This window comes from Amblyomma mixtum, chromosome 10, assembly GCF_055824585.1.
Source record: "Amblyomma mixtum isolate Tamu chromosome 10, ASM5582458v1, whole genome shotgun sequence".
Lineage (NCBI taxonomy): Eukaryota > Metazoa > Arthropoda > Arachnida > Ixodida > Ixodidae > Amblyomma > Amblyomma mixtum.
Window position 1 is genome coordinate 14,826,315 of NC_143021.1, and position 24,413 is coordinate 14,850,727.

General features: G+C 47.9%; 1 protein-coding gene across 2 annotated transcripts in view; it reads right to left on the minus strand.

Moving 5' to 3' along the window:
• Positions 1-326: 326 nt before the first annotated feature.
• xmas (RRM_XMAS2 and SAC3_GANP domain-containing protein xmas) overlaps positions 327-24,413 on the minus strand; it is a 90,551-nt gene continuing 66,464 nt past the window's right edge. For both annotated transcript variants that reach the window (XM_089563202.1, XM_089563201.1), the window contains exons 21-27: positions 18,172-18,324; positions 13,797-13,911; positions 9,237-9,417; positions 7,890-8,016; positions 5,077-5,206; positions 2,939-3,184; positions 327-779 (exon numbers count right to left, since the gene is read on the minus strand). In XM_089563202.1, the coding sequence (XP_089419328.1) occupies positions 631-779; positions 2,939-3,184; positions 5,077-5,206; positions 7,890-8,016; positions 9,237-9,417; positions 13,797-13,911; positions 18,172-18,324 (1,101 nt within the window). In that variant the 3' untranslated portion in view covers positions 327-630. The remainder of the gene's footprint in view (positions 780-2,938; positions 3,185-5,076; positions 5,207-7,889; positions 8,017-9,236; positions 9,418-13,796; positions 13,912-18,171; positions 18,325-24,413) is intronic.

Sequence of the window (24,413 nt, forward strand, 5' to 3'; positions counted from 1 at the left end):
GTAAATGAAATAAATAAAAATCGTTGTTTCTATTTTTTTTTTTTTTGATGTACAGAAATCTGCCCACCCCACCCGCCCCCCAGAACCATGCTCTGGGACCGCCGCTGCGTGGAAGCCAGGCATAAACTTACTAGGCATTAAAACATACAATCAAAGATAACAAATGATCTTAGAAAGCCAAGAAGACAGACAATGGTCACCTTCATCGTCCCCAGTCTTCTGCTATGCACTTGTATGCCTCTTGCATTTTCGAGCGAAGTTGGCTTTCATTGTCTCCAAGTTTGCAGCAAACTGCAGCTTTCATGCTCATTTGAATCCACAATTCATACCATTTGGAAGGCCAGAATGGAAGCCACTGTATTTTTAACTCACACAACCCAGGCAATCGTACATACACCCGTTGACACAACAAGTCCATACTTCAAAGCAGAACATTGTGTTTATCCCTATTAGAAAACGGTGGCATGATGACTGCACAAGAAAGGCAACAACACACGCGCATATGTAACACCTGTGCACGTGTTGTACAGTCATCATTGCACTTCGTTCTCTAGCAACATGCACCGATAGTCTGTCCTAAGGTGTTCATCCTCTGATAGTCTCTTCTGGTGTGGACCTGAGATGCCGGTTTCATGACTTGAGCACCGTTGCTGCAAAGGTGGTGAACACTCCCGACGACTTTCGGTTCTCTTGCACTCTTGCCTCCAGCATGGCGAGCATATCTTCAATACTTTGGCTCGAAGTAGGAGCACGGCTCGGCAGGTTCTCCTTGTTCTCTTCTGAAATGCAGTGCAAAGAAAGGAAGTGCCCAAAAGTTCACAATGGCGTGAACAAGAAGCAAGAAAACATCATTACTCCTGGAGAACACTGATCACACTACAGTACAACCTGTGCCATGTGACACAGCCTACTAGCCACAGCTGCTGTGCTCAAATGGAAACTGTGATTCAAATCTATCCACAAGATATAGCATAGAGTTCAGAAAGCCTGAATCCACTTGTGTAACAGCAGTACAAATTGAGCCAAACTCAAGCAAAATGCACAGATGGGGCCCTCCACTTGCATGTAGAATGCAACTTCTACCCAAAAACTGCCTTTGGGAAAGACGCCGTGACTGCAAACAGCTGAGAGCAGGTACGGTGTGAAAACTAGCAGTTATCTGATGTCCACATTAATAGTTGGTGACATAAGCTGTGCCATCCTCTTGCGGTGTGCCACGGTGCAGTGATTTACAACGGTTGTCTGCTCGCAGTAACTGTTGTGCAAAAATGATTCATGAGAAGACTGAAACCATGTGTGGTCAATGCCACTAAGTTATCGAAACAGGGCACAGCAAAAAAGCGCACATACTGGTTTGGCAGCCTGCGACTCCGGGTCGGAAGGCTCGAAAATCAGGCAACGTATGTGCGCCTGTTCTGGTGACTTTCGCTTTTTAGGCTAAATGGTGCGAGTTGTTAAGGTTGTGCTGTCGTTTTGGTCAAAAGCCGGCAGCCACATGACGGTTGCATGCTACTCGATTTTCCAGACTCGTGACCATGCTCACATGGGGTCGCAAGCCCTTCCAGACTCCAGTGTGGCCCTCTGCTAAGTTCGGATGTGCTAAACACTGCCTGCCGCTTCTTCAGTTGTGAAGGTGAAACAGAAACCTTCCGTTAAGTTCAGGCTTTAGAACAGACGGTGCTGATCATTGCCTTTGTGGGAAAAAAGCAAAAGGTGATTACTGCATATTTCAAAACAATAAAAAACAGGGTAATTTCACTACCGCACCACTTCCCAATTGCAGTGTACCGCATAGTAGTATTCTGTTCACTTTCCTTAGTTCAAACTTTGGTTAATTGAAACTGCGTCGCTGTCCCCATTGAATTCAAATTAACGAGTTTCTGCTGCACTTTGCGTGAGCATCACAAGGGGCAGCACGAAGTGTTATCACAACATTAGCCAACAGTGCAAGAATTGGATGTACATCAATTCTATGTCCTCTATGTGCTGTGGTTGTATGTGAAGTCACTGTCCATCACGAGGCTGCTTAGAAATGGCCATCACATGCAGCCTTGCATGCATGTCCTTTCATTTCTTAGGTGCCTTTCTTGTCCCACCTCGCCCGTGCGATGCCAGAGTTTGGTTAACCTTCTGCTCTTTTGTTTACCCACTCTCTCTCTCTCTCTTGCATGCATGTCTGCCTTTCCCTATCACCTGACTTCAGCCTTTTCACCAATCTAGCGGTCCTTAATTTTCAGCAAGAAAACAGCAGTTTGCAATTGGGGGCGAGGTGCTGGAAGTAATGAGAGAATATGTCTAGTTAGGGCAGGTAGTGACAGCTGATCCAGATCATGAGAGGGAAATAACCAGGAGAATAAGAACGGGGTGGAGCGCATATGGCCGGTTCTCTCACATCATGAATGGCAATATGCCAATGTCCCCCAAGAGAAGCGCATACCATACTTGTATCCTACCGGCACTCACCTATGGGGGCAGAAACGTGGAGGCTAACAAAGAGGGTTCAGCTTAAGTGAAGGACAATGCAGCGAGCTATGAAAAGAAAGAATTATAGGTGTAACGTTAAGAGGTCGGAAGCGGGCGGAGTGGGTGAGGGAACAAACACGGATTAAGGACATCTTAGTTGAAATCAATAGGTAGAAATGGGCTTGGGCAGGGCATGTAATGCGAAGGCAAGATAACAGCTGGTCCTCAAGGGTAACGGAGTGGATTCCAAGAGAAAGCAAATGTAGCAGGGGGAGGCAGAAAGTTTGGTGGGCGGATGAGATTAAGAAGTTTGTGGTAATACGGAGGCCGCAACTGACGAAGGACAGGGTTAATTGGAGGGACATAGGAGAGGCCTTTGCCCTGCAGTGGGCTTAGTCAGGCTGATGATGATGATGATGAATTTTCAGCGAAACATGCCTCAGAGAAAGCACCTGGGCAGTGCAAATATACCGACCCTGTTTGTGTTGTTCCAAGGGATGGGGTGCTGTCAGGGCAGCTTCGAGTTCGGACGAAAACGATGCCGACAGTTCCTTCTGCCGCTCGAGCAGCAGTTTGAGTTCGTGCAGGTAGCGCAACTCTGGGCTGTCGTCCACGTTGGCGGACCGGCTGCTGGCAAGCGCAGCCAACGGAGGCGCTGGCACCGGTGCTCCGTCAGCCGGAGGTGGCGGCACGGGGCTGGGTTCCTCCAACTCTTCTTCCTCTGCACGTTTAAGAGCGTCCAAGATTTGGGATCATCAGCAGCACTCTCTCTCTTCAAGGGGGGCTTTCAGAATTTCTTTTTTTTGTTTCTTGAGTTATTTAGATGAAATTTCAGAGCCCATTAGAAATAGTTTTGTATTACTGCACTTGCAAAATTTCACTGAAACATCTCCAGGAAATTGTTTCCCAATATATATAGGTTTGGTTTTTGGGGGTTTGACATCCCGAAGTGACTGAGGCTATGATGGAAGCCGTAGTGGAGGGCTCCGGGTAATTTAAACCACTTGGAGTTCTTCAATATGCACTGACATCGCACAAACACGGGCCTCAAGCATTTGGCCTTCATCGAAATTCGACCGCCACGGCCGGGATCAGGCCAGCACCTTTCGGGTCAGCAGCTGAACACCATAACTAATGAGCCCCCATATATACAGGGTGTCCCAGCTAACTTGGACCAAGGTTTATAAAAAAACTAAACGGTATTCAGAACTGAAATTGCATGGATGTTGGTAGGGTTTATCTAAAGTTACAGTACCAATTTTTTTGCTCCTCCTATTTGAATAATTAGTCGAGATAAATTAATTACCTTTTTAAATATAGCTCGAAACGTTCAGGCGTCAATAGGGAAGTTGTGGAGCCCCACAAATATTGCCCAACCCAGGCACTTCCAATGAGATAGAATTAGCGTGGCCGTTTTTATTCAGGAAAAACGAAAGCCCGCGGAGTTTAAAAAATACCACGTGACAGCGCACTCTGTGTGCCCGGATGCGCTGCGATTACAGCGCTCTCATCTGTGATTTGTAAAAAACATCACTCGCTTCACACCTTTCGTGATGTCCAGGACAGAGCTTTGCGTTGTGCTTGGCTCCAAGATAAGCGCCAGTGGGTTCGGGCGGCAGTTGAAAGAAAGCACGGCTCCCGTTTCTGTGGCGATAGTTGCGCTCTCACGTTAGCAGAATGCATGCGGAGGAACGATGACAGTCTCATGAGTTCGAATCTGGGAGCAAGATCCCAAGAAGCAAAGATGCATATACAACAAGCCTGATAACGTCGTGTGAATTACTCTGAAAAACAGGAGCCACGCTTTCTTTCAGTTGCCGCCCGAACCCACTGGCACTTATCTGGGAACCAAGCTCAACGCGAAGCACTGTCTTGAGCAGCACGAAAGGCGCGAGTAGTTAATGACCTCAAATGGCAAAGGCCCTGGTTCGATTCCCAGCCTCGACGCAGTTTCTCGTTAAGTAGTTTCAGCCGAAACGCGGACACCTTGAAATCTTGTTTTATTATTGCAGCCTTTTGTGCACGTATTTTTAACGGTGGCTGCATTACACTGTGTGTGGTAAAACTGTGGTCTGTGCTTCTATGCCTTCAAATGTAGCAGGAAATGTTTTTAGTCCTGTATAGCCATATATCAATTTCGCCGTTAGATGTTCTGCAGTGTGCAATATATTGGTGATTAAGTATTAGTATTCGTCTTATTGAATCCATGTCTATCAGTTACATCGAACCGGTATTATTACTTTTTGCTAATATGCAGCATTTTGTGTTTGGAATTACTATGTATATTATGTATTTTGTGTTTACTATATATTTTGTGTTTACAGTTTCTATCTATACTGCATGCTCTTATCTTCGTACAATTTTAATCGCAGCTTTGTATTTATTTCTGCTGTTATCCGTTGCCAAGAGAAAACAAGGGGTAAGAACCGTTGTCAAGCTGCTCGAGAAGCAGCTTTTTGTTCTTATCCTTGCATTTATTTCTGTATTGAAAGAAATGCTAAATAAATTGATTTGATTTGATTTGATTTGACATCTGCCGACACGGCTGCTAACGACAGTATGAGGCATTAAAGGCTTTCGCCTTAAAACTGTGCACCGCAGACAGGGCCTCACCCAAAGAAGACTCGGCCAGGGCCAGGTGTGGTGGGCACGAGCGAAGCGTGATGCCCACCCAGGTGCCCCAGGCATCCCACTGGTCCACCTGGTCGGGCAGGTAGTGCACCACCAGCTCCTCCCCAGTGTCCTTGGGGGAAAAAAGAAAAAAATAAATCTCAGAAGTGAGCTCATGACATAAAAACCGCCTTCCTCGAATTTTGCCAAGCACTGCAGGGAATGCAGGGCCTGTAAGCCTTGACTCGATAAAACAACTGTTTTGTTTAGGCATCAGTAAATTTCAGGTTCTTTATCTTCCTCGCACCAGAGGTGCCCCGCCAGAGACGGTTTGTTCACTTGAAGACTGAAGCGTTCCCTCGCACCAGGGGTGGCCCGTCAGAGACAGTCTTATGATGAGTTGGGACGCAGGGATCAAGGGAAACAAAGATTTATATCCAGATATTTACAGCATATACAAAGTTAGGCAATGTAGACACATTAAACGGCAAAAAGACAAACAACAACAAAAAGGTGGAACTGGCTAACACTAGGGGAAGCCCCTACTCGGCATAGCCGAAGATGCATAGCATCTGACCTTAGCGCAGAACCCCACTTCCAGCTCCGGGGCCCGGTTTTAAAGCCCTAAAGGCCCGGCCCACATTTCGTAGCTTCCAATCATGTTGTGCTCTTAACATGATTGGTTCTTCAAGGGCATGGCCAGCCCTCCGTCTTCAACAAGGTAAACCACCCTCTCTACCACTAAATAAAAGTAAAAACAAACACAAATACACATTCGTGCCAGTACGTGCGCGAATCGGTACCGCGGGGCGGGGTACACCCGTACTTCCTGGCGCGTTCGCGAGCGGCTGTGTTCCGAGAAAGGAGACGCTTCGCTTTGAGCGCTCCCAGCCGCGTTCCGATGACCCCGTGTACACTAACGATCCCTTACAGCATCCTAATCATTTGACAAGAGAGGTATCAGAAGCCTATCATATCCACAAAAAACAGCCTACATGTGTTAGTGACCCATCTGTTGTCCTGCATGACTGGGAATTTTCATATATCTGGACGCGCCTGCGTGATTGCGTAAGTTTTGATGTTTTTCCTTAGAGCATATATTTTCTGCGTTTGCGAATAAACGCTAAGCTGCGAGTCAGCGCTTGTGGTGTTCTCTTCTTTGCACCTGTCCTGTGTGCGCTGGAAATTTTCCATCATGACATGAAGCCGGGGCCCATACGGGTTGGCCCTAGCTTCTACCAGCACGCAGACTCTAGGCATGTGCACATTGCTGAAAGCAAATGTAATGACCATTACGGTGGCTCTTCCGGTCATATGCTAGTACATGGAAAACGTGCCGTCCATTAGCAAAACCACAAGTCCTGAAGGAGCTCAATTTGCGCTGTAAAAAAAAAAAAAAAATTCAGGTACCCTGGACCAGTCCAGTTTACAATGCGGTAACTAATAAATTCTCGTTTCTTTTTGGGTGCAAGCCGCAACTCCCACCAAAAACTCACGAAGCACACCATCTGTTGTTGAAAGGTTTTTTGAAATGCCGCGCAATCCTTTCAACTGTTCACCAATTTTATTGTGACTAGGAGGCTAAAAATCAGCACTGGAGATTGACATCAAACTATACTATTCCTACACCATCCTAATGGCACCCTTTGAGTGCTCTTCAATCACTTCCACTGCTTTTCTGCAGTGATTTGGGTGACCAAGAGTTCTTCGAACACTGCTTTTACCTCTCATCTGTCACATCCACAACAATGTACAAACTAATGGCAAAGGATGGTTTATTGGTTTATTGGGGTTTAACATACCGAAGCGACTCAGGCTATGAGGGACGCCGTGGTGAAGGGCTCCGGAAATATCGACCACCTGGGGTTCTTTAACGTGCATTGACATCGCACAGCACATGGGCCTCTAGAATTTCGCCTTCATCGAAATTGGGCCGCCGCGGCCGGGATCGAACCCGCATCTTCCGGGTTGGCAGCCGAGCACCGTAACCATCGAGCCACCGCGGCGGCTTACAGAACAGGGTTAATTGGAGAGACATAGGAGAGGCCTTTGCCCTGCACTGGGCGTAGCCAGGCTGATGATCAGTGCAAGATGCTATTCAGGTGGTGGCAGCAGGCACTGGTAATGGTGCTCTGTCCTCTCCTTTTCTGAGCTGCATTTTTCTGCACGTAATTGCCAACTATAACCAGCAACCGTGCAAGAAGGCCTCCTCTGTGCAACCCTGCTGCATGGCCCCACTGCTGAAAAAAACTTTCGGCATGCACGCCTTAGATAACTCAGGAGCTTTGTTGTGGACGGTGCATGCTCATAAGAAAAAAAAGGTCTCCATTTGTCTACCATCACTGACTGCCTACAGTTCTCCAGGGAGAAACTTCTTTCACCTTCCGCCTGCCACCGCCTCTGTAGCTCTGCTATGCACAGTGGCATCTAGCTAAGGTCCAAAAGCGGCTGTGAAATGCTGGAAAAAAATGGCCCAAAAAATTGATTTTTTTGAAAATCGCTCCATCCGCTCGTATGCCTCATATTTTTGACCTACAACTGTTGACCTACAAGTCGAGATCGAGGAGAATCTCCCTCGCTCCACTTTGCCACCTGCCAACCCCTGCAGGTTGCAGCTCGCTCTTCCATGTATACCGCCTGTGGTAGGTGGTACATCCGTGGCAGTTGGTACACCCGTGTGCCACACGTGTCACCTGCCAGATGGCAGGTGACAAAGTGTGCCACTGCCAGCGGGTGTGGGAACCTGGGGAGCTTATATACACTATTGCACAAGATGAAAGCAGCAGAGACTGTGGTAGAGAGAACAGAGTGCGTACCTCGTCCACGAAGAGGCTGGAACTGAAGAGCAGGTGGCAGAAGCACTCCTGCAGGACATCGACCCAGGGCGTGGCACACGACAGGCGGGGTCCACTCTCCCCTCGCTGCTTTAGCGCGCTGGAAACCCTGGCCGTGCAAGGACCCGACAAAAGAGCGACACACACTTGACCAAAGGGTTCAGTGCGGGGGAGGACACTCTTCATCAGTGTCACACCCAAAGGAATACCGCCACAGTGCTTTCACCCATTGAACTGGCGTCACTGTTATAATTTGAGCTATTTTTTTTATGTATTGATAACCTGAGCTGTATTGACACCATCAATGTGTAATCCTGTCACACACTGCACCCGAGAGAACACCTACAGTCTGCGTCAGCCTTGAGCGGATGCACTTTTCCACGGAAAGAGAGCAACAACTCACTCAGCACCTGCTAGGTTCCAGACGCAAGGAGTGGCCAGGACAAGAGGCACATAGTACAACAAGCAATGACAGCAATTGATAGAAGAGCCACAGGCCACTGTCTAATTTCAGTTTTTGCTGAAAAGTGCTGTACACACGAGCGTCAATACAGACTGCACAGCACGTGTTAAGAGCACCTCGACATTTCAGCACGTTTCGGAAACTTCAACACTATGCTTCAAGGCGTAGGGACACCAAATATTTCACCGTGTATTTATTTATATTTTTTTTCATTTAAAATGATGAGTCAGGCATTAGTAAACATGAACCACTATGTGGAGTTCACATGTGTCTGGTAAGCAATTTATAATCGAACCTTTTCTCTCATGTAGTCGTTGGTTTTGCTATCGACAGCTAAACTGCGGCACCACAGCACATGTCAAGGTCAGGTGGGACATACTAAGGCTGGCCAGAATTTGAGTTCGACACCTGCATCTGGCAAGAGGTTTGGTGCACACAGCTGATTGGTTTATGGTTACAGGGTTTAACGTCCCAAAGAGACTGAGGCTATGATGGACGCCATAGTGGAGGGCTCTGAATAATTTCGACCACATGGGGTTCTTTAATGAGCACTGACAACACACAGTACACGAGCCACTAGCATTTGACCTGCGTTGAAAAGTGACTGCTGGGGCCGGGATCGAACCTGCATCGGACCGAACCTGAACCTGCACTCTGGCGCTTTCCGAGGCACAACTCCGACACATCTGACTGCCTGCCAACGTAATTTACAGCCTTTCTCCTGCTCTGTCCTGCAACTAGCGCCCTCCTGAGTTTATCCTCGCAACTACAAAGGTAGAGTGGCGCCCTCTCGTGGTATTTTCTGCAGCTACCGTAGGAGACGACTTCACTGCCTGAGAGGCAAGCAGGAAAACAGGTCTGCCCACCTGGCCAGCACAGCCGCCCTCTGGGAGGCAGAGCACGCATGCTCACTGCACAGCTGGAGGACATAGTCGTGCACAGTGTCCACCAACCGGGGGTCACCTCGCACCTCCGGGAACCGCAGGGAGAGCAGCCGCTGGTGAAGCACCCCCAGGCGGTGGGGATCATTCCAGTCGATCTCGAACCCTGATGCGAGGCAAAGACCACACACAGTGCAGTCGGTTTATTGGCTTATTGGGGTTTAACGTCCCGAAGCGACTCAGGCTATGAGGGACGCCGTAGTGAAGGGATCCGGAGATTTCGACCACCTGGGGTTCTTTAACGTGCACTGACACCGCGCAGTGCATGGGCCTCTACAATTTCGCCTCCAAAGAAATTCGACCACCGCAGCCGGAACCGAACCCATGTCTTTCGGGTCAGCAGCCGAGCGCCGTAACCACTGAGCCACCGCGGCGGGGTCAAAGTAAACGGCAACTAGTGTGTGCAAGGGTGTTGGAAGTATGAAGCACACGAAGTGAAAGATGGGTACTGTGTCAAAAGTGAAACTAGTGCGCACAGTCGGTGACCAACCAATGGCCGCCATTTGAAAAGTATGGGTACCAGTCACACAGTATGCATTGCTGGCAGCCCGGTTGGGTGGTGTGAGTTCCTGCCTAATAGGCTCTTGACCTTCCAGACGTTACAGAGTACATTCTGTGCTCATGCCCACTGTGCTAGCTTCATCGCTGCTGCATGACTTCCCCGAGAATCCCAGATGAGGAGGCCGGCCTACCACCTGCTGGAGTGAACGCTTCAGTCGTGATTGGTAATGTCGCATTGATACAACTGCTCATTGGCAGCAAAGATTTCAGCAAGAAGCACTTGCCCATACTGGAAAACGTGGAAAATGCTGAGATAGGTCTTTTTGAAGAAGCATAATGGTCTTTTTCAGGCATTAAACGCCACTAATGTCTGACTTGTACTTTCGGCTATGATATCGGGAGTCCATTTCCTAAGAACTTCGCAGAAAACGAACACAACCAACACGACTGTCAAGTTGATTATAAGTGGGCTAGATTGTATGTGCCAGTCTGTGTGGTTCCCCTTTTGTCTTTTAAATGAGCTGTTAACCTACCATAGAAACTGAAAAATAGTGCAAAAAGAACAGGAGGGACAGAAAGGCAATGATGCAGACAAGCACTAGTCTTACACCATGAACGTTATCCAACTTGCCCGGCTTTGCTTAACCAAAAAATAGGCTGAACATTTATTTAAAAAAACCACAGAAAAAATCAACCTCCATCTTATATATTGCCCACTGGCACAGAAACTATGGCAGTGTTGCAACAATGGGCGGCTGAAGTCAACAGCCTCCATCACCACCGCCACTGTCAGCAGTGCTACGCAGCGACACCATTTTGCGTTTTTGCTGATTTTCCAAAGCTGCTTTGATTCCGTGCTGCTTTTCTTCCCCTTTTTCTCTGAAATTGAGCGGAAGCCGACGGCAAAACACCATAGCTTTAAAGAAAAAAACCACAGAACACAGTCAAGGAAGAAAGATGGGCCAGTTGGCTTCCATGCTGATGCTGGAGTGGATCCGACCTGCCTGGAATCGGCAACCTGGTGCTCGCTTCCAGCAATCAAACATGCTGGTTCCCAACTCATTTCGAGGCCACGTCATGATCAACGCAAAGTGGATTCTATGTGATGGCAAGAGGGATGGACCTCATGGTGATCCCTGGTGGACCGACATCCGTGCTGCAGCCACTGGACATGGTGCTCAATAAGTTATGTAAAAATCAAGTGCGCGAACTTTATAATGAATGGATACCACCGGCCACTCATGAAACCCACCGCTACCGCCAGTTTATGGCTGGGAGTCGAAGAGATGGTGCGAAAGCCTTTTAGAAAATGCAGCATCAGCCACGCGCTGGACGGCACAGAGGATGATGCTCTATGGGACATGGGCAGCGAGAAGCACTCGTCAATCAATCAATCAATCAATCAATCAATCAATTTTATTTCCTTAAAGACCCCTTTTCAGGGGCATTACATAAGGGGAGGGGCATTACATAAGGGGGCATTACATCCAACTACGGCTCTGATGACTCTGATGAGTAATGCTTGCGCGCGCCGTGCCCTTGTGGCACGCACTGTACGTACGAGCAGCATATAAATACAAATGAAAATAAATAGCGTCATCACTGCGCAGCCGGTTAACTAACATTTGTTTCAACGTAAGGGTGTCTTTCGGTACTTTGCCATTTAGCGACTTTTTTATTTTAGGTTTCTAGAATTCACAAGCTGGAGGGTCAACCCATATATATTCTGTTTTTATGGTACAAGAAAGTGGATATTTCAGATATTGAATATATCGAACACACACACATTAGTCCTCTTGAAAATTCTGAGTAAAAGTATGAGGCATCGTATGACAGGCAGGGGCTCGTTCCAAAGCACCGTCCACTGTGGTTTCAAAGGCGACGAGATTAGGCCTAGCAACACCTAGAGAGCGATGTGCTGCCAACATACCTGTCCTAACGTGTCAAGAAGCGAGTCACTAGCGTGGGTGCAATGTACCCTCGCTGCTAGGTTACAGAAGACCTTATCTATTTCAGTTATCTATATCAGTTTTTTATTATTGAATTATTGATAACTCAAAGGGGATTCCACAATCTCCATGGAGTTCAACAGCAGAGCCTCAATTATGTGACTTTCAGGGGACTGTAAGAAAACGTCATATAATCTGGGCATTGTATAATCAGAAGTCTTGCGCAACTGATGCGTTCGCGTCCGCTCCTCTTAAAAGGTTATTAAAACTCTTTTCCTCACGCGTTATAACAGCGCCCCTTTCCGTGCTGCGAGAATTAGTTCCACATGCAGCCAGGCTTTTCAGCATCGAAGTGGCAGCTTTAGATGAGGAACATGTGTGGTTTCGATCCTGCGCGTTAAGTACACGTCGCATGCACCTTGAAAACACTGATTTGGATAACGCGTCATAAATATGGCTGCTCAGACTTTTCGAAGACATTCTGTGGGGCGCAGTATGACCATGGCAGTGACATGTCTTTCTGTTCAGACATCCTCTAAACCTGCTGTCAATCTGCGGTGTCTATACTAAAATTTGCATCAAAAAGAAAAAGAAAGAGAATGCGATGTTTGCCTGCTGCGCGAATGCATTGGCACGTGCTTTCTGCAGCGATGTCTGGCCTGCTGAATGACAGCATGCTGCTTGCTCCTGGCTTGCTCGTCGGTATTGCTAGGCCTAACATGCTCCGCACTGAAGCCGCAGCGGAAAACGCTTTTGAACTAGCCACCGATGATCATAGAAAGGGTCTAATCTTGTTGCCTGTACAATACCTTCATGCTGGTATGAACGTACAGCTGATTTCCTTAATGCCTTCGTCAGCGAAGTGTGTGGAAAAACGGGCCAGGTGAGCGGCTCGCACTGACGGCCATGGGATGCATGCGTGGAGTCTAAGTCCGAGTTGTCCGGCAGAACCGTCATTACAAGCCATTGTGTGCTCGATCATATCGTTCCGCACGTGTATCCATCTTGATTGCAATCTGGAACCAACTTGGTTGACATCTTCTATGCCAATAAAGTGCTCCATCGGATAGCTCGCACTGGACGTCGTATGAAGCATGGTGTGCATATTTTTGCATATTTTTTCGTTGTATAATCGCAGTTTTTAATGCGTTATCCCTATGGAAAATTCGCCGCGCCCATGCCAATTCATTGCAAAATGGGAGTCGTCGCATGAGCGGGGGACACATAATTGGGATTGCACTGCACTGTATATCCGGGCTTGACGGTATTACCGAATCACCAGTATTCTTTAAGGCGAAAGCCTTTAATGGCTCACACTGTCGTCCGTTAGCAGAGGGTATCACGCGTTTAACTCGGGAACTAAAAAAGATAGAAGAAAACCAATGGTTGCTTCATATAGAGGAGGAAAAAATGCAGCCAGAAGCCAAGTTTGATGACTGTAGAATAATTAGTTAATTAATTACAGGCAGAAATGTCGAAATTTCGCCGAAATAGTGCAGACATCGATATAGCCAGGGGAACGATGCGACGTCACATCCACCGGAAGTCGTCAGGGCATAGTGAAAATTGTCACAGAATGGTTGGACAAATGTCAGATTTATGTCAAATTAGATGAAAAAGTGTCTAATTAAGCGTAATTAACACCTAAGATCCCCGAAAGATGTACAATTTGGGTATCGATACAGCCACGAGAATGGTGTGACATCCCATCCACTGGAAGTTGTCACGGCATAGTGTCCTTGGGCTTTCGCCTCTCAATGTTTTAGTTGCCAAAGTGTCCTCGCAATTTTTTTTATTCCGCTGTGTCACACAACTGCACATGCACCAGTATCCAAACACGTCTGAACAAAAGTTAGAAGCCAGTGGGCTACCTCTGAGGAACGACAGAGCAGAGGGGATCTGCTTCTCCTCTGTTCTGCTGCAAGCCCACTGCCAAGCATGTCACACACCCTCTTTTGCACACTGAGGAATGACTGGCCACAGTTAAGAGCACGCTGCAGTGGCATGCGGGAGAACAAGACGGGCCAAGACTCACTCGGGTGCTTGACCTCGGGTGCCACCACGGTCAGTTCAGCGAGCGTGTCTGAGGTGGCCACGGCTGCCAGGTGGTCCACGGCGCAGTTGTACAGCTCGACCACATCGCTGGGCAGCTGCAGGAGCAGCAGAACACACCCACTGCAGTCCACCGTTCTGGGGCTGACAGCCATCATGACGATGCAGTGACAAAACTCCTGAAGAGGTTCTTAGCTGCGTAACCATCATGCGATAGGCCAGTCGTAGCAGTCGGACATGTAACACAGAGCCTATTCGATTACCCACCTCCGGCCAGAGCGCAGAGCCAGGCGACCGATTTTCTCGGGCTGCTCCGCGCCCTTCCTGTGGCTGCCCAGAATGCGTTCGTTTTTCTCTGGCCAGGCGATTTTGGGCTGCAGCCATTTTTATAAGGACTAGAAGGACTGTGGTTCTTCACGAGATGTTTTGCGCGATACCTAGCACGACAGTGCTTGTTCCGACTAGACCATGGTGCATATCGTCAGTGTCGCCTTTAATGACGCACTTTGCGGCAGTTCTCGCTGTTTATTTGTTTTGTGTGCATGCGTATGTGCGATTGTACTTCGATCGTCTCACCACTTCTCAAGCACCAATGCTAGCTGTATATACGATCGCATACAGTTCTGATTTACAAAATACCGTATTTACCCAATTCCAACGCGCACCTTTTTTCGGGGAAAATACGTCTCAAAATCGCATGCGCGTTGGATTCGAGTGCAAACCGAAACTGCCCCATAGCTGCCCATCGTCATCGCCATTATACGATGTGGGAGCTCACTAACTGCTGGAAACATGGGAGCACGTTTGCTCGTCGTTTTCTGCGTCGCAGGAGCCGTTTTCAACCGGTGTGGCGCTTGTCATTGGTCGCGTGCTCAGCGACCACGGACCGCGTTCACGGCGACGGTATCCCGTGCACTGCCGCGGGCGGACGCCTCATCACTGCCGTTGCACGATCAAGATACGCGGATCGAAGAATATGTTGATGAAACAACGGTTATCGGAAACGCGTCATTTCGGCGGTAAAGTTCCAAAAACGATGAGACTCCTTTCTGTTTTGCGGCCGACTCTCTGACAGAGATTACATCGTCCGCAGGCGGGGCACGCCGCGCCGCTGACGAGGTCGTGCATCATGCCGATCTCACAGATAACAGCGCTCCCGCGCCCGTTTTTACAGTCGAAGATCTTTATCTTTCGCTCAGACGCACTGACGAAGTCATCGATGCTCCGCAAGAAGCATCGCCGTTGCCGCAGTTACGCCTAGCAGCAGACGAACCTCCCGTAACCGGAGCTCTCCACTTGCGCTTGGGGCGTCTTCCTTTATACTGATGCTTTGTCAGGAAATTGCGTGAGCGAAAATCTCGTTTCTCAGTCACATCCATAGCGGAGATAGGAGAAAAACCCGGGCAGAAGCGTTGGTTCACGTCTCGGTGGCGGCAGAACGAAGAAAGAGCGTCTGCGCCCGACCGTGCGGTGGAATGCTCGTAGCCAATGGAACGGCTCCGATCGTACCACGTGATTTGAAGGGCCAGTCGCGACGCTCGACTCGGGCGGGAAACGATCTTTTTTTTCGTATTTTTATCAAAAATGCGCCGCTGCCGAAGTGGCTTCTCGTAGACGATGGGTAGGCCTACTTCCCCGCGAATATTCAAGAGCGGGCGACGCCGTGGAGCGAAATGCCGCGTTCCCGAAATTCGGTCAAATTCGCACTTTCGCGAGCCACCGCGAGTGCTTTAATTGTATTTTTTACTAACTTCCCATTGATTATCGGCTTTGATTTTTTTACACATAAAAGAAGAGGCTTGGGGGAATACAAAATGCAAGAAAATACAAAATCGACTTTATCGAAAAAAATCGCGGTTTTTTCACCCGCATCTCCCCTTAAAATATAAAAACGGTTGCAAATTATTTTCATTCGTGGAAGTCACATGCACGTTAGAAGCGGGGCTTGTAGTTTCTTTTTTTTTATTACCAATATTGGGCGCGCGTTAGAATCGGGGCTTGAAAATTTTTTTTTTTTTTTGGTGCCGTAAATTGGGTGCGCGTTGGAATCGGGGGCGCGTTGGAATTGGGTAAATACGGTACTTTGGCTGTTAATTTCTTGCGCCCGGCTGATATGGTGACGGTGTTCACGGCCTTTCATGAGAGCGGTTGCAGATTCCAGCTCAGAGTACAAGGTCAGACGCATGCATACATGCATGTGGTGAACACGTCTGGGGAGGTTTTAGTTCAGCGCGATACGAAAGTGCGGTCTTTATTGCTTTCTGCGCAGTGGAAAGGCGGACGTGCTTTGAGAAATGCTTGATTGATTGAAACATGTCGTTTATTAAAAGCCTTCACGAGCACATTGCGCGAGGCATCTGTGTGGGAATACATGTGGCCACACAGTTGTCACTGTTACGGCACCCAACCAAGTGCTGATTCTGTTGTCGCCAACTGTTGTACAGCTTGATGCTCGGCCCTTCTGCCACGTATGCTTAAAATATCTGAGAAGCACCGTAGGCATGCATCTCCTCGCGTTTGGCTCATTAAAGAGATAAAAAGAAACTCCCAGCGCTGATCATCATGCAAGCACATGCGGAACGTGAGGCATTGACATGCAAGGCCAGATTGTAGCGCCTTTCATTCGAATGCTAGCCCCCAATGGTAAAGCGACAGCATTACAGATAGGATACGCAGCCAAATTTGTGCAGTAGATCTGCTTGCTTTAGATGAACATTCAACCAGCTGATATGCACTTTCGTTGATATTATGCGCGCATTCCTGGCTGGCAGCAAAAGCCGGCAGCCGACAGACTAGAGTTGAGCAGAACGTACCCCAATTCTTTTCTGCTTACAGCCCACAGGAAGCAGTTCACGAATGTAGAAATCGCAAGGACCACAGCAGAGCCAATCACCATGCACGGTCTCGATCGTCTGTGGTCATACCAGTCATACTTATAGCATACCAAACAAACATGTACTAATCCGAGAGTACGGCGTGCCGTTTGATGAGCAACGCATTGGCAGTTTTTCCGTCCTATGTGGTGTCGACTGAAAGACGTTGGATTGCGACTGCTCACTGCATGCTTTTGAGGATTTCTCGAAGCTTACACAGCACGCGGTGCACCGACGGTACACCCTAGCGTTGTATGGAGCAAGTCACGCTATTCTTTGTACTGCGCTGAATTGCATAAATAGTCTAGATTAATCAACCAACTTTGCAAGCAATAAAGACAGGCAAAAAATTTCAATGAGAGAGCTGTAGAATGGCCTGCAAAACATCCAACTGAGCAGTTTGTAACTTTCAATCTATTGCGTATCAGCTTTTTTTTTTTTTCGCTCACTGCAGATGTCCGCTTGCGCGTTGCGATTGCAGTGCTCTCGAAGTTGTGCCTGCAAACCAACAGCTCATTTGGCCGAGTGTGCTGCCGCTGAAAAGGTGACAGGGCTGTGACACAGGCACTGACACCAGGCTCAGCGATCTGTTCGTTCCTACACAAAATGTTTGAGAGCACTGCAATCGCGGTGCCCTAGTGGGCATGTCACGTGGTACTACCTATTGCGTGCAGCTCGGCCTGTACTGTACAACGAAGAACCTTGTAAAATGCACCCACCCAGGCACACTGGAAAACTTGAACAGTGTACGGCCGCTTTAAGGGGGGAACGAGGGTCTTAAAACTGACCTTTTTATTTGTGGCTCGAATCTCATGAAATTTTGCACAGATGTGTTTTTTTCTTCTGATTCCAAATACGTAGTGATAATTGAGCTGGTGGTCGTAGATCAAAAGTTATCTTAAATTTTGGAGTGCAATTAGGTAATTTCTTACGCAGCTTTAATGAACTATCTTATTGCATTTTGTTGCTTTCAATTACATGAATTAATAGCCAGAGAGTTCCCATACCCGATGACATTCTTACTTTTTTTTGTTTAGGCCACATATAGATAGCAATTTACAATTAGCCTAATGAGTTGCAGTGTAAAATACTCCGACCTTGTACTCTCGACACAGTATATCAGGATGACATGCCTTTAGAGAAAAATGAAGAATGTCATCGGGTATGGGAACTCTCTGGCTATCACTTCATGCAAATAAAAGCAACAAAATGCAGTGAGAAAGTTCATTGAAGCTGCATAACAAATTACCTAATTACATTCCAGACTTTGCAAGATTTAAGACCACCAGCTCAATTATGATTACATATTTGGAATCAGAAGAGACAAACTCGTCTGTGTGCAAAATTTCATGAGATTCTAGCCATAAGTAAAAAAAACTACTTTTAAGAACCTCGTCCCCCCTGTAAATGAAAAGAGCATGGCACAAATGAATGAGTACATGGCAGGGAGGGTCAGCGTGGGTGGGGCCTCGCAGGCGAGCTCACCTGCCAGCGGGACTCGTGGTTGGACAGGTCGCTCTCAATGGTGTCAAAGACCAGCCGGTACACGCCAGCGCTGACAAAGCTCCTCAGCGGGCTGGTCCGCAGCGGAGGCGGTACCGCCCGCGCCTCGGAGCACCACTGCACCGCATCCTCCAGCTGAAACCGAGAGAAGTCTGCTGAGTCAGCCTCTACGAGCAAGGCGAACAGGACACAAAGGCTCGGCTCTTTCCAAGCAATGCACAACCACTCGTGGCCACCGCGCAGGCACAAAAATAACAATACAAGTACTAAGTATACAGTCAAACCCTGTTAGAGTGAGCAGGTAAACCATCGTAAAATAGATATACGCGAATAAGTGCATGCAAGACCTGCCTGCCTTGTACACTGCACAGACAGTCATTAGACATCACAGAGACTATTTTAAGGGGGGATGAGGGTCTTAGATAATTTTTTCATTTGTTAAAGGGTCCCTGAAACGGTGTCCATGTAGGCAAAGAGAAGTCAAAGTATTGATAGACACTGAACGATCCATCATCCTACCACAAAAATATTTGATCTACCTTGTGTGGAACCAGAGATAATGGCTATTAAAAATGACCACCAGCCTTTTCCCTCTCAACTAGTACACCGGAGCGAACGATAAAAAAATAAAGATTACAGGCCGGGACCATGCTCCGCCCACAAATACGTCATCGACGAGATCAGTTTGTTTACTTCCGGTTGACGCGCTCTTTCGCTCGCTCGCTTTCCCGCTGTCTGCTGCTGTGTCTCGCAACCGTTGCTGCGGCTTCTCTCGTACTATGGACCCCGAGCTGAAGGAACAACGGGAAGCGGGAGCCAATACGAGCGCGGAGAGCGGCAGCGTCATGATGCCGTACAGCGCGCTGCTCAGGGCGCTCGGGGCCGAGCCACGCCGGACCGGCCTGCCAGCCTTGATGCCGGCCGCCGGCGACTGAAAAACGCGCTAGTATTGTTTGTTCTCGTCCATAGCAAGCCCTTGGATAGATGCATGTCAAAAATGCATAATTTCTGACGATCGTTAACCAATACTGAGTTGCTGGTAAAAGTGATGACTGCAATACAAGCAAATGTCATCCAACAGCCGCTTTGATGCTGCTGCTACTTGGTGCGGTTCGCCTACCGTCTGCTAGCTTCGTTGCTGAAGGCATCGTGGAAATCGAACATATCTTTTATTATGGGATGAGTTCGCAGTAAAGCGATGTGAATAATAGGCCTTTTATTATAGCACAGGCAACTTCCGAAGCGCCGTCAGCTGTGGTTTCGATGCGAAACCAGATAGGCCTAGCGACGACTAGGGCAGCCTGGGGCCAGCGCGCAGTTCGTCGCGCGGCGTTGCCGCAGGTGGTGTCGTTGCTGAAAGATCGACTTTTGCACAGACATATTTTCGTTGCTCGAATCTAGGAAGCATCCTCGCTGGTATCATGGCTGTTTTGCATTTTCTTGTGCGAACGTGATGTACGCCGAGCATGCCGGCCGGCCGGCCGGCCAGCCTGGATCCCGTCTGCCAGCGACATAAAAATGAGCTAAAGTGTGTTCTTGACGCAAATAATAAACCCTGGGATAAGAAATGTGAAAAATGTGTCATTTTTGAAGATCGCTGACCAATACTGAGCTGCTGGTAAAGGTAACGACTGTAATACGAGCAAATTTCTTGCCACAACCGTCTCGCAGCTACCGCTGGCCCGACGTGGGGTCCGGCTCGCCTGGCGCCCGCTCGCTGCGCTGCTGAAGGAGTCGCGGAAAGTGACCATACTATTATTTTATTGTGAGATGATGCTGTTGACTGCAAAGCGATGTGTAGAGTAAGCCTTTTATTATAGTTCAGGCGACTTCCGAAGCGCCGGCCGCTGCAGCTTCAATGCCAGAGAGGCAATAGGCCTAGCGACAACCACGGCAGCCAGGCTGCAGCAGAGCTCGTCGCCCGGAGAGCCCGCGAGCGGTGCTGTTGCCGAAAGCTCGCAACATAAGCAGGCATGCTTTGTCGCTGCTCGAGAAGTATTTCTGATAACAAGGCGATCTTGCCTTGTGATATTTGTACACCATCCCAAGCAGCGCTCAGGCATTGCTGCACGGCGGCGAAGTGCGACACCGGTTGTGAGTGGAGCTTGGGTAGAGCGGCGCAGCGATGCTCACTGCTCCGAGTCTCCCTGCTTGTAGTGGGGCGGCAGTTCGCAAGCGACGATCGGTGCGGCGCGTCGGCCAAGTTTTTAAGGACACGCCGTTCAGAAATCGGGCGCTGAATCCTGACGACGACGACAGCTCGCTCACTTCCATCTTTCGGCAGACAGTGCCGAAGGGCAACATCTTGCCGAACCCTGGCTTTGCAACCAACGACACAGCACGGCCGGTCCATTTTTATTGCGCATGCGACGGAGGTCGCGACAGAAATCAGAAGTGCGGTGACTCCAAATTGCACCTCGATTCGGTTCGACGGCGGCGCCGGCGGAGTGACACAAGCGGCACGAGCAGACGAAAACATTGTAAACCGGAAGTGCAGTACTAATTTCTGACACCCAACACACAATAACTGCGTAAACATGCATATAAACGACAACTCTGCTTGCTGAAATGCGAAATGTTTCCGAAAAGAGTAAGAGTGTGAAGTATCTAGAGCTTCTAGTTTGTTAAATGCGTGATTTCACGTTGGCACTGCGAACCAATCATAGCCCAGCACTTGTGACGTAAAGAGTACAAACTGACGTAATGAGTACGGATTCGGGCGGAAGTTCACCGCCGCTGGTCGCCGCGAGGCTCGGCAGAGGTAGTTTTTGAAAATGTATTATAAATTATCTACTCGCCTTTGATGTATTGTACGCGGCATGAACGTTCAGTGGCCTACGCTCTACATAATGCAAGTATTTTTTTGCCAACCTCAGACACCCCTTTCAGGGACCCTTTAACATATCTTTCTGAAACTTAGCACCTGAGTGTATCATTGAATACTGATTTTGAACATGCATTTAGACTTCAAATATCTCAGATGGAAGGAAATATATGGCAAAATAACATATCCTAATTAGGTCCTTTCTTATAGGCCTTTTTAGTAATTTATCAGTTAAAGAAAGGTTTTTTAAGAATAAGCAGACATTTCCAAAGGCCCAAAGCACATCCCAAAGCTAACAAAACGTCCATAAAGTAATTCTGTTGATTATAAATAAAGCTCATTAATTCGACCCCCGTTAATTCGGAAAATCGGATAATTCGACGCGCGCGCGAGGTCCCTACAATTATACATAGCAGTCTATGGGGCGAAACTCTCGTTAATTCGAACAAATTTTGCCGTGCGTCGGTTAATTCGACTTCACTCCGCAGCCCGCCAAGCCAGTGTGCCGAGAGCAAAAAGAAAAAACAAAAACACTGCCGGGGCTACTGTACGGCTGATAGGCCATCTGTATAGTCATCGCTGTCAGCAGCGTGAGCGAGGGCGAGGGAAGCGAGGTTAGCGGCGGCGGCCGAAGCGGCTGGCGTCTTTTTTTTTTTTTTTGTGCTTCGCAGCAGTCGTGTTGGTGTCGTCCACTTAACCCTATCAACAGCAAGTCTCCTTTTGGCTTGTGTCGTCGTTTCCACGTGTTCTTGCTGCTAAGATCGCGGTTATTTAACCATAAGGCGGGGCCTTTTTTTGTAATTGCGCGCTTTGTCAGAGTCTTTATTGGGCTGCTTGTTGTTGCTGTTTTGTTGCGACTGAGAGAAGGGTGAAAGGAAATTGCACGGGCCTGCCTACTGGCTCAGCCGAGCAACCACCGCTGCCTAGTGCAGATACAGGAGAGTTAGAAGATCAGAGGAAAGATAAAGAGAAAAGATAAGACGGGCGTGGCAGCAGCAACCGCGAGGCGGACGCTGGCTGAAAGAACAGATAAGCGGCTGAAGCCGCGCTCGCTTCACCTCCTCCCCGCGCTGCTTTCGTGTGGGTAGCGCGCAGTGCCTGCGCGCCTCGCCTTTGTGTCCTGTTAGCTGACCGAGGATGTAATAAGTGACAGGCGCTGACAACGACGATTACGATTCGTCGGAAGGTGACGATTGTGAGCAGTTGCCCCAAATGCCGAAGTGCGCGGTGAAAGAAGCCGCAGAAGCCTTGTCTGTGCGGGAGGACTTCTGTGAAAAAATCCCTGACGGTGCGTGTGCCGCGGAGCACCTGGCAGGTGTTAGAGCTATCGTAGTCGCTCAAATGCGCTCGAAAAAAGCAGGCAACGATAAAAGATTTCTTTGCCAAATAAAGGTTGCGGCAAACACTGTTTTTTTGTTGTTCATTCGATAATTCGACAATTTTTCGCGGTCCCGTCAGTGTCGAATTAACGAGCTTTTACTGTATATAACAAAGTTGGAAAGAAAAAAAATGATGTGGCAGTAATTAGCCTATTGCTAATATATCATGTTTAAAGGAAACAAGAAAGCTTTAGGATGTGCAATGGACCTTTGGAAATGCCTGCATATTCTTAAAAAAACTTTTTTTAACTGATAGATTAGTATAAAGGCCCATAAGAAATGGCCTAATTCGGATGTTATTTTGCGATAAATTTTCTTCCACGTGAGATATTTGAAATCAGCATTCTACAATACACCTGTGTGCCAAGTTTCAAGAAGTTATGGCGACAAATAAAAAGCAAGTTTTTAAGACCCTCTCCCCCCCTAAACAGGCAAGAGCCCTACAGCAGGACGTCGTTAGCGTGGATAGCACTTAATACATTATGCCGAATAAATGTCTTAGCCGCATTCTGGCCTCTTGCTTCTAAAAGTTGCTTCTCAAACATATTCTCAAATTAGGTTTGCCATGTCACGAATAATGAGCATTGAACGACATTTAAGGTCACCAGTTAAAAAAAACCCTCCCGTGGAATACACAGGATATCCACTAATTTTCATAAGGTGTCCTGAGCTCTGTTCAGGAAAACATATATTCCCAATGCCCTTTTATATAATATGCATATCTTAATGAGCAACTCATTCCATTGTCCTTGAGTGTTCACTACACGGGGCATTCATGAGGAGAAATTGGGTTTAACCCAATTCTTAAAAAAATGAGCTTGTGATACAAGAATCGAAAAGCAAAGGGCTCTATTAATACTATGCAATCTCACTGCACCTGGAAATGTCGTGACAAGGAAACGTCACACGATCGTACGCAGCCTCTGCCCCAGTGGAAGAACCAGAGTCCGCAGTGCTGGAGCTCTAAATGCCAAACACTGGTTCGGCATGCACAGGGTTTGTCTGTAACTGGGTGACAAGCTGTATAACAATGAAAAGACGTAGGCGGTGAGTAGTATCCCTGTAGCCCCCAGTGCTCCATCACAATCCGGATGCAATTTATTAAATAAATAAATAAATAAATAAATGGTGTCGCTTTGCTGCTTGCTGTAGAGCAGGGAATCTCAAACTCGGTACCATGGAACCCTCTGGTTCCTTAGAGTTCTTTTAGGGTTCCCCAAGCGCCTAAAATCCACGCATACCTCGACTTCCACCTTTCCTTTCCCTATGACATTATTTTGGTTCTAATTGTACTGTGAACGCACGTAACAGACCCCTTCGATTCAAAGCCAGTCATTCTTAATGGAATCTGGGCATTTCCTGAACGGGTCGTGCATCTGGATGGTCTTTTTCTTTGTATGCATGTTCGGTGTGAAGAGACGGAATCAGCACTGCAGGGTTCCTCTGCACTTTTGATTCAAGAGATGCCCGGGTTTCCCACGGCTAAGACAACCGAGGACAACTCTGCGGTGGAAAATGCATGCGCTCACTGTACCTGGCACTGGTGGTAACAACTGACTAATGCTGACCAACAGAGATAACCGGAGATAACAGATAAGAGATAACAGAGATAACGCAAGATAGCCCGCCTATCCTTCCTCCACCAACTAATCCATGAAAAACTAGGCATCTCTCCAGCCCCCTATGTGCAGTTTTCAGAAACGCCTAGAACTCGTCATTATCATAACGCTTTTAAATTTTTTTTTTTCCAGAGAGCTATTTTGCTTTTGGTTTGGTTTTATGGGGTTTAACGTCCCAAAGCGACTAAGGCTATGAGAGATGCCGCAGTTGAGAACTACTGACGAATGGAATGCCCTGCCTCTCCAGGTGACATCGGCTGCTGATTGTGACAACGCACTTTGTGAGCTTATTTTAGATTGTATATGTGCTACAATAGACAATTTTATTATTCTGTTTTACGATGCACCTGCATTGCATGAATGTATTTTTCTGCCCTCCCTGCCTGGACCCAAATGGGGGTC